The sequence below is a fragment of the Oculina patagonica genome, unplaced genomic scaffold (assembly GCF_052425735.1).
Source record: "Oculina patagonica isolate OP01 unplaced genomic scaffold, crgOcupat unplaced370, whole genome shotgun sequence".
NCBI lineage: Eukaryota > Metazoa > Cnidaria > Anthozoa > Scleractinia > Oculinidae > Oculina > Oculina patagonica.
In genome coordinates, this window is record NW_027558222.1 from 1,241 (window position 1) to 12,391 (window position 11,151).

Sequence of the window (11,151 nt, forward strand, 5' to 3'; positions counted from 1 at the left end):
TCTGCTACAGAAGTTTTTTTTCCATCGGAAATCTGGAAAACTTGCAATATGTTTGGAACGAAAAATATCAAGAGAACATTCATTACTCCCCTCTCTCCCCATTTTATCCATGCTATGCATTTTCTAAAAGAGGGGGCAACAAATACATAACATTTATATTAGAGTTTTAGCAATTTGTAAGGCAACAGGCAAAATGCTGGGAGCAGGGAAATGGGGAAGAAATCCTTTTGGTTGAATATGCTCAATGAAAAAGAAACCACGTACTGCCAGCATTGACGAACCCTCAAACTCCTCCAATTCTTAGGATGGGACATTACCTACTGTACAACAAGACAAGACAAACAAGCTATGGAAATTTAAGAGTTAATTTTATTTGCCATCTATTTGCCTTCCTGTGCTTTGCTAAACACGTAAGTTAAACAGCATTTGCCACAGTACTGACGGTCAAAGTGACTGGCCATAAATACTCCAGCCCCACACGACTCTGACGGACACTCACGCCGCAGACGAGTGATCTTTCCATTCTCGTCTACCTTGTAGTACTTCAGCACTGCCAGCTTGACCTAGTATGGGAGAAGTAAGGCAGGGTTAAATTTCACAAACAACAAGCAAGAAGACGAATGAGCTGAACAACTGTTGATAACCAGCAAATGGTCAACAAGGGGCAGCCAAGTTGACTATTGCTCATAGAGAATGAGGGTGAGTAGTCTAATTGTTTTAGTAGAAACTCAAAAAGGATTGCAGTCCAAAACCATCAATTTTATGTACTTTTAAGACAAAAATCAAGAAAAATGCCCCTTAAAGAGCAATGCCGACATGATCATGTTCATCAGCGAACAGAAAACAATGGGAGAACCAATCAGATTCACGGATTTCCAAAAGAACACAGCTGAGTTTCTATTAAAATGATTTAGTTAGAGACAATTACACTGTTATTATTTCTCTTGCTTCTTCTGCTTTCTTATGACCAACAGGCTTTCTTTACCTCACAGTTCTCAACTGAGAAAGGCCTGATCATTTCAAAACAATAATTTTCCTTATAATGGGCCATAATTATTATTACTTTTTTTAATTTCCTTGAGGAAATGTTTGGTCATAAATATACATGTGTAAGATGATTTGTTGAATTTCTGTTCCAGAGATAAAGGTGAAAAACTAAGCCTATAAAAGCAGACAGTAACCTTCTGCACGTCACCATTCATTGTTTGCAATTTGCTGTTTTTGCAAGGAGAAATAAAGACACTACTCATACCTTCTTCTTCTTGTGCTTGATCTTCTTGGGGGTGGTGTAGTTCTTCTTCTTTCTTTTCTTTGCTCCTCCTCTCAGACGAAGCACAAGATGCAGAGTGGACTCCTTCTGGATGTTATAATCACTAAGAGTGCGTCCATCTTCAAGCTGCTTACCAGCGAAAATTAATCTTTGCTGGTCAGGTGGGATACCTGGAGTACAAAATGACACCATTTACCACAACAGATCAAATGGCAATGTTGGTTTTTACGCAGTTACATGTATATTCAATAATTTATATTTAACATGTACAATGTATAGTCAATGCACAAGGTGATGAAAATCAGCATGTAATGTACAAAATAATTGAACTACTGTACTCCGAGACAGTTAACTTACAAAGCTTGTGAAACTTAATTCATTTCTGTTTTACTACATGTACATGTACGATGTATAGTATGAGCCCTGTCAAGCAGGCTTTGCCATTTTTGTTAGGCCAGTCCTATTAGATCTTCAGATCCATCAGGCAAAATCAAGTTCATGATCAATTTGTTTATCAGTAGCCTAGTTTCTAATGACATCCCTGATTACATAATTTTATTACCAAGTCACTAGCTTGAAAGTTTTTTACTCAGACCAGATGTATGTCACAACAAAACTGGGTTTGCTCCACACAAATGAAACTGACCAAAAGTACAAAACAGCACTTGCTATTTAATTACCTTCTTTGTCTTGGATCTTTGTTTTGACATTCTCAATAGAGTCACTGGGTTCAACCTGAAAGGAAAGCAAAAACATGTAACTAAGTCAAAGTAAACTAAGACAAATAAAAAAATCTTTATCAACCACTCCCCAAATGGGGCTTTTCAGGGCCAATGTAAACAAACACTGAAACAAATATTGTAAATATATAAACAAGGTTAAAATCCCAACTGGCAGAAGGCAGACCAGTTGGCTATCTAGAAGTATAGCCGAAGTGTCCTACTAAAACGCAAGCTTCACTTCGGATTGCAAATCTGGTACTCTAACTACTCGGCCACGCTGCCTCAAACTACATGTAAGTTTGAAGTATAAAACAAATACATTATATAAATTTCATGAATCGGCCAATTAATTTTTAATAAAAATGTCACTGCCTCATAGGAAACCAAACATGGTAAACTCTTTCCATACTCGCATGGCCAAACTACAGAAAGGAGTGTCATGGACAAAGAGAAAGTGGCTTAAAACAAACTGTAGAACTTATTTTAACCCTAGATATGCCGTGGGCTGATTTAATCGGCCCATCGATAAACACCTAGATTTGCCCCAGCCAATATAATCAGCCCATTATTGTAATGAGCAATTTGGTCACTAAGTCACAAGAAACACATTAGGCCAATAGAAATTGCTGTACTATCGATCGTTAGTTAACTTCGACAACCCTTCATAATTAAAATCGTGAAGCTGACAGTCACCCAATTTTTTAGCGTCTGCATTTGCAAAGAAGATAAAATGGCGGCCATTTTGTTATGTTTTTTCTTCTCAAAAAATGTAACGCGTCCTCAGAACAAAACAAGACAGGGAAATTGTCTTCAGGACCTCAACTCTTTTGTATTCAAGTTAGTTTTTAATAATAGTTTTTAATTCTTAGGTAGTTTTCGTTTTATTGTATATAGTCTTATTAAGTATTTTTAATCTTAGTTAGGACCTTTCTGAAAACCACTGTATAGTGAATGAAGGCTTCCTAATAAAAGATTATTATTATTATTATTATTAACATTGATCAATAACTGATGAATTTCCTTCGACATGTTGGTTCAGGACAGAATCTACTTTCAATCATACTGCGTTGTGGAGCGACTTCGCTTGCCACTGGATCGTAAGTGTGGAAAAAATGTTAGATTTACCACTATATATTTTGGTTCCCATCGCTTTTTTTGGATTATGGAAAGAGTTTAACCCTTGCTTTTTGTTTCGTTTCCTCAGAAACGATACGGTATTATTTTGGCTTCGATGTGAACTATTTACACAGTGAGGGCTACTATCCAATCAGAAGAACGGTCGTAACCACAAAGTAAATACGTTTGACTGAAGGCAATTAATTTCGTAAAAACATGTTCTTCAAATATCGGAAAGATATTCTCAGCATGATAAAAAAATATTGAGAATCGTTGCAAACAGAAATATCTGACGACTGCAATGGTTTTAAGTTTGATTAAAGCGATGTATTGTAAGAAAACTAGAGAAAGCTCTCGTAGCGTTTAATTGTTAAGTAAACATTCTAGCGATTTTCTGAAACGGAAGTAAATTTTCACCAATCAGTGTTTGCAAGCGCAAACAAAAAAGGGATGACTTGTCGTGTTTGCTCGCACGGGGGGCTGCTATCCAATCACAAGAACGGTCGTAACCACAAAGTAAATACGTATGACCGATGGCAATTAATTTCGTAAAAACAGTCATGTTCTTCAAATAATATCGGAAATATATTCCTCAGCATGACAGAAAAAAATTTAGATTCGTTGCAAACAGAAATATCTAACGACTGCAATGGTTTTAAGTTTGACTAAAGCGATGTATTGTAAGAAAACTAGAGAAAGCTCTCGTAGCGTTTAATATTATTCTGAAACGGAAGTAAATTTCCACCAACCAGTGTTTACAAGCGCAAAGAAAAACGGGATGACTTGGCGTATCTCGTGTTTGCTCGCACGGTAGAGCTTAAGTGCGCTACAAAGAGAAGTGCATATTTGCAGGTGACTTACAAAGTTAATTTCACTTCATGTAACAGAGGAATGTATAAATGTGGGAGATTGCCCTATTCTATTTGTACAGGAAAATTTCACGGCATCTTCGACGTCACAAACAGCGCGAATACACGCAAAATTGCGTGGGTTCTCGCGTGGATGTACCCGGACTTGCGTGATCAGTGTCACGTCGGTGTCGCAAAAACATTCGAGTCTGCACGGAAAGTTGATAAGTTCTGCTCAAAGTTTAAATTTTGTATGGACAGTATCGTATAGCAAGGTGTGCAACTGCCGTGTCGAACTAAATTCGTCTCCTTAGTTGATGTAACGCTCAATATTAACTACCGTTGCAACTGCTGGTGCAGATTTTTGAGATTAAATTAATGATATAAACATTATTTGGATTATTCAAAGCCATCGCGGTCTGATCGAAACTCCACAGTATCGCCAAAAATGCAAATCGTTATTATCAGTGTTACCAATGCAAGGCTGTTACACTGACAACAGAAGCAACTTGGCTGTGTCTTATTCTGTGGAGATAATTTTATATTTGCCGGGAGAGCGTGCAGCGCGGATCGAGCAAAATACAATCCTGGTACGACTATATATAACATATAACTTTCTTTTAACTTGAATTTTGCTTAATTAAAAATCCTTGTTAAAAATCTGTGTATGGTAGCTTTTTACATTAATTTGCTTTGGTTGTTTACGTGTCTTTGTAAAGTGACAACAGGCATTTCATTTTGAAGAAATGGCTTCGAAACAGTGTGCTTATCTCTGTTCTTGTCGACCAGGGTTTTGGTTTGTATGAATTTGGCATTTATTTGATTTGAGCATGTGATCAACTCAGAGAAGTATATACCTCAAGCTTTTTGTCAAAAGGTAATAATTCCATCTTCGATTAAAGTGTTGTTTTGCATTTTATCAGAGATCAGTAGTCACAAAACACTTTATTTATAGAACTGACTTATTTTAGGATTGTTTGTTTCAAAAAATAAACCATTTAAATTAATTGCATTACTCTGATCTTGCATTTTACTCTTGTGGTTTCATGTTTCCCCACATTGATAGGAATATATTTATTCTTTCTTTCTTGGGAAGAATGTATTTTGAAGAGCGCTCAATATTTTCTGTAAGTTATTTTCCATTCATGTAACATCCAAAGTTATGCTATCGGGTGCCATTTTTAAGCAAAAAAGTGTTCTGCAGAAATAAAAAAATCATTTTAATTTCCACTGGATGAGTAATAACGATAAAGGCAAGCTCCCTTCACTTAACTTAATTTGGAGATAAAGACATATGCTATTTCGACAAAGAGGAATATTTATGTGTTACTTGAACTCTTGAAAGCCAAACTGCAGCAGGACGTAGTTTATGTCTCCTTTACATAAAATCGACAGTAGGTGTAAAATGAGAATTTAAGTTACTACTGAATATGAAGTTCTTCTTTTCATTCTGCACTCGTGCATAAATTCGGCAAATTTAACATACACTAGGACCTTCTCCAAATTAAAGTAAACCCCAAACCCACCTCTCCTTAAGTGTTACACTATTCTTACCCTTCCGCAATCAGGAAACGAAACACTATTTCTTTTTGAAATAGCTGCTTGTTAAGAGTATGTCACTTTGGATGGCTTGGACCAAAATATGAAGGTAGAATTAAACATTTATTTCAACCCATGTTTATAGTGTGGTATAAATGTGATAACGTGATTTGCTCTGGCATTTGCAGACCACCCCCTTCAAAAAGCGGGCACGTTTAGTTAATAAATATGTTCCGAGTCCAGACGGTGGTGATTTCATTGAAATAAACATAATTAACCCCACTGGAATATACAATGCTTACAATATACTTGCTTGTACTATGCTAGAGCTGTGAAACAATTGACAACAGAGAACTGAGATTTCATCATGTCGACTTCCTGGCATCTACAGCTGGATGTCCAGTTAGCGTCTTGTTATAAATTAGTTACAGTTGTTTACATCCACTGGCACCCCACTTGGCCTAAGAGTGTTTTATGTGCTGCCAGCAAATGTTTAATGATTTGTTGTCATTCTTTCAAAAGTTTCCTTAAATAATTATTAATGCTAGGTGAAGAATCAGTGCAGATTTGATGGCAAATAAAACAAATTGTTGCACCAAGAGGATACAAGTGGTGCCACTGCTAGATGCAAAGAACTGACTGTATTTTGGGGTTGAAAGTTTCAAATTTGTTTATTTTAGTTCACAGTTTAATAAATTTAAGTGTTCATACACAAGAAAGCCTTTATCGATTTTTCTGCCAGGGTCACCCTTCGTCTTGTAAACACAAGGCCGTGAGACGATCACAAATGGCTGTAGATGACTTTACAATCTTACAAATGACGAGTACCTTTTACATCGAATCTAAATTAAATTTAAGCTTTATTTAGCTTTTGTAATAAGCTCATTCGATATCAGATGGACAAAATTACAACTTATAAATTTTAACTGGTTCCGGGCAGCCGGGAAATTGTAAAGGAACTGTTAAAACGAATAACAAAATAGCTGTTTTGATTGCATATCTCCGGCCAGACTTGCACGTGTCACAAACTTTCACTCACTCACCTCAAGGGTTATAGTTTTCCCCGTCAGAGTTTTCACGAAGATCTGCATGGCTCCGCTTGAAAATTTCCTGTTGGTTAGAAAAGTTATTAAAGATTCGCCATGCCAAGTTTTAATGGTTAAATTCTGCGATTAAAGTGTAATAAAAGCTCAAAACTAGCGATAAAATTCGAACCTTTTACAAGATGGCGGAGGACCACGAGAAAGAGGACGATTAGGGGTGGTCTATCCTTTTGAATCAGGGGTTCCATCCGCTGACCAACATGTACGTCGTGATTTTTATTCCCAGGTCTTTTCGGTCATTCCAGTTAACACAAAAATTTTTTTTGTATGGAATTTCAGCATTTTTTAAAAGTAGTATTTAAGCCGGTCTCTGAATAACATTTTTCCTGATATTTTTTTTGGAGGATCTTGGCGGACTTTTCTTTGCGGTGCAGAGACGGAGGGGAGGGGGGATCGGAGGATTTGAAGCCATTGATTTCATTCTTGGGTAATATTTCATGTTTCATGCCGAAATTTATATCCATAATAGCCATTCGATTCTTCAAATTTAAAAAGATCAGCAGTTTCAGATGCATCAGGGCAGACGAAATATTTTATATTATTTATTACATATTTAAAAAATTCGCAGTCATCACTGGCCCTGAACCCCCTAGATGGCCTCGTGTGTTCCGGCAGGAGCCACAATTATATTCCAGTCAATATAAGCCATTTCGTTGTCTAACCCAAAACAAATTGCAACAAAAATAAAACATGCCTTATTCGACTTTGCATATATTGAGGAATAACATACTAAAAGTCACCGTGAATCGGAGTATTGGAACCTCGTCTTTTTTGGCGATATTTGAACTACAATAAAAGATGAGAAATTTAATTTATGCATAACTAATGTGATTTTTACAAGTAACATTGAAGGGTCCTTATCGACAGATATAATCAAGCTAGCAAAACCAAACAACGACAAGCCAACAAATCAGTTTACAACAAATGTAGCAGTTATTACTTATCCTATTTATTGCGTGAAATGACATTACTATTCTGCCCTTTTTGGTACCTTAGAGAACGTACTACCAGCGGCCGGATTCTGGCATAGATGCAAGTATAGTAACAACGTTCGCTAATCGGATATTTCATTAAAAATGCTGAGTTTTATTCAAGAATTAAAGATACTGAAAACTGATAAAGTATAATTATACCTTTTTGACGAAAGAATAAACGCTGGTCAAAAAAGTTACCGTCTGATAACTAGAATTGCGACAAACAATTATGGCGGGAGTCTTGGATGAAACCCTTAACATAATCTGTCAGAAAACGTAATGCGTGAATTTGCTCCCCCAAAACCCTTTCTGCTTATTGGAAGGTGCCTATAATTCCAAGAATCAACACTGATTGATCTTTGCAAAAGTCCCCCGAGTGACTGAGCAGTCACAGACGCCGAGGACACAACCCCGGCGTAACTATGGGCACGCCTCCATCTCTGCACTTAATTCTTTTACAAAAGGATTAACAAATTCTTTCAGGAGTAGCAGAATGATTTTGGACAAAAGAAAAAGGGTTAAAACATTTGTAAAAAGTTTGGTAACAACCTGCAAATGACTTCAAATTATTTATAAACATGAATTCAAAATTGATTTAAACCACAGTGACAAGTTTGGTATCATTCTATTTCCACTCTACATTAGCATTTGTATACAGCCACGTCAAATGAGTCAAATGCTATACAGTTTTGTACGCCAATTAGTCCAGTCAAATTAGTATTGCACCCAAAACAAATTGCAACAAAAATTAAACATGCTGTTCTTGACTTCAAATTTGGTGTAGAATACGCTGCTGAAAGTCACCGTAAATCTAAGCATTGGAACCTTGTATTTTTTATGACTTTCAAACCATTGGCGAAATTCCCAAATTGGCTGGTATGTAATATGGCGGAACCAAATAAAACAAAGTTCTAGTGTCTGTAATTCCACGAATAATTGAGACAGCTAAACCAAAATTGATATACACAACTGATTGATTCATTGCCAATATACCACAATATACAGTGGAACCCCGATATAACGATATGCCAAGGGGGCAGTAAAATTATATCGTTATATCGAGGAATCGTTATGCAGTGGAACCCCGATATAACGATCTTCGATATAACGATATCCCCGATATAACGATGAATATGTTATGTCCCGGCAATAGTAAAATGTATGGGACTGAACCCCGATATAACGATTCCTCGATATAACGATATAATTTTACTGCCCCCTTGGCATATCGTTATATCGGGGTTCCACTGTATCGGGGTTCAGTCCCATACATTTTACTATTGCCGGGACATAACATATTCATCGTTATATCGGGAATATCGTTATATCGAAAATCGTTATATCGGGGTTCCACTGTAGTAACACAAATGTTTTCATGTGTGACGTAATGATGGCGTCACAGATTTAAATGCAGAGGTAGTAGCGCGACGAACCTTCTCTTGTTTCACATTTTGGAAAGGAAATCTTTCTTTATAACATACACTCTTTCCCGAGTGAATCTAACATCATGCATCGCTTATCCCACATCTGACCCTTTTATCGTGAGTCATATTTGATGGCTGGTCTTCTTCGATAACCATCCAAAAATACAGTGGCAGAGCCATATTTTTTGAAACATATGTAAAGTAACGACTGGAAATAACGTCATACATACAGTGACCTAGTTGCACATGGCATGAGTAAGGTATGGCTTATGTCCTGCCGAAAATAAAGCTAGAGTTTGGCCGTCGGAGTTTTTCGTTTTTAGGAGCGTCAGTTTTTAATTGTTTACCGTCGGACATGAAAAAATTGAACTCTAGACTTCTTTTTAAACAAAAAGTTATAGAACATTTTTATTTGTAATTTTTATTCATAAGTTTTTATTTGTTTTCAACCGTTGTCTTTTTAACATTTCTAAACTTTTTTTAAACTTTGAAAGTCATCTTTTTAAATTTTAATATCTTACAGGACCCCTAAGATAACAGTACTCCAAAGTACTGATGGGTTAATCCTGTTAAAATATTTGTTTTTTTTAAAAAAAGGATTTTAAAACAGCGAGAAAAAGGCGTGTCTTTTGATGAGTTAATGCTTTCCACCGCAGTGGTTGAACAAATGTGACGATTGGCGTACAAAACTGTATAGCATTTGACGTGGCTGTATACAAATGCTAATATTGAGTGGATAGAGTGATACCATACTTGTCACTGGCTGCCTGCCCTTTTTAACTCTTCAGTTATTTCAGGCCACCAGACCCTTAATTATTTATTAATACCATATATATGTCTTTTCCTTTTGTAAATATTTAGGGTGAATAAAGTTGTTGTTGTTGTTGTTGTTTGAATTCAAAGTTTGAATTCATGTTTATCAAGTCATTTGCAGGTTGTTACCAAACTTTTTACAAATGTTTTAACCCTTTTTCTTTTGTCCAAAATCATTCTGCTACTCCTGAAAGAATTTGTTCATCCTTTTGTAAAAGAATTAAGTGCAGAGATGGAGGCGTGCCCATAGTTACGCCGGGGTTGTGTCCTCGACGTCTGTGACGGCTCAGTCACTCGGGGGACTTTTGCAAAGATCAATCAGTGTTGATTCTTGGAATTATAGGCACCTTCCAATAAGCAGAAAGGGTTTTGGGGGAGCAAATTCACGCATTACGTTTTCTGACAGATTATGTTAAGGGTTTCATCCAAGACTCCCGCCATAATTGTTTGTCGCAATTCTAGTTATCAGACGGTAACTTTTTTGACCAGCGTTTATTCTTTCGTCAAAAAGGTTTAATTATACTTTATCAGTTTTCAGTATCTTTAATTCTTGAATAAAACTCAGCTTTTTTAATGAAATATCCGATTAGCGAACGTTGTTACTATACTTGCATCTATGCCAGAATCCGGCCGCTGGTAGTACGTTCTCTAAGGTACCAAAAAGGGCAGAATAGTAATGTCATTTCACGCAATAAATAGGATAAGTAATAACTGCTACATTTGTTGTAAACTGATTTGTTGGCTTGTCGTTGTTTGGTTTTGCTAGCTTGATTATATCTGTCGATAAGGACCCTTCAATGTTACTTGTAAAAATCACATTAGTTATGCATAAATTAAATTTCTCATCTTTTATTGTAGTTCAAATATCGCCAAAAAAGACGAGGTTCCAATACTCCGATTCACGGTGACTTTTAGTATGTTATTCCTCAATATATGCAACGTCGAATAAGGCATGTTTTATTTTTGTTGCAATTTGTTTTGAATGTAATACTAAGATAACTGGACTATTAGGTCTCGCGCCTACTCTAGCCTGCGTAGGCGCGCTTTTCGCCAGTTCGTACTTTTCTCTTTAAATTAGGTGAAAATACGTCGCCAAATACAGACTTTTTAGATTCTGATGTCAAATAATTTCTGTCCGATATTAATTCCGCAATATTTATGAATCAAACGCAAGCCTTCTTGATCGTAATTCGCTGTCATGATCCTTTGGGCTCTACTGAAAATACCAAAGGACCTGAGTACGAGGCATCATGTTGAACCGTTTGTCCTGGGCTGTAGTAACAGACCCATGTCTAAAGACAGTGATTGGACAGAAAATTCCGCTTTGAATGAACGATAGTTT

General features: G+C 36.5%; 1 protein-coding gene across 1 annotated transcript; it reads right to left on the reverse strand.

The window, feature by feature from the left end:
* Positions 1-351: 351 nt before the first annotated feature.
* On the reverse strand, positions 352-6,753 carry LOC144640595 (ubiquitin-ribosomal protein eS31 fusion protein). Its single transcript, XM_078499694.1, has 5 exons — positions 6,712-6,753; positions 6,539-6,607; positions 1,951-2,005; positions 1,253-1,440; positions 352-563 (listed from the first exon to the last, which is right to left on the reverse strand). The coding sequence occupies exons 2-5, from the start codon at positions 6,584-6,586 to the stop codon at positions 381-383; spliced, it is 474 nt and encodes a 157-aa protein (XP_078355820.1). The 5' UTR covers positions 6,587-6,607; positions 6,712-6,753; the 3' UTR covers positions 352-380.
* Between the last annotated feature and the right edge of the window lie 4,398 nt (positions 6,754-11,151).

Coding starts and splice junctions, on each gene's coding strand:
- LOC144640595 (XM_078499694.1), bottom strand. CDS start 6,586: ATGCAGATCTTCGTGAAAACTCTGACGGGGAAAACTATAACCCTTGAG. Junction 2,006..6,538: donor GGAAAACTATAACCCTTGAG/GTGAGTGAGTGA, acceptor CTTTCCTTTCAG/GTTGAACCCAGTGACTCTAT. Junction 564..1,252: donor TCAAGCACAAGAAGAAGAAG/GTATGAGTAGTG, acceptor CTCCCATACTAG/GTCAAGCTGGCAGTGCTGAA.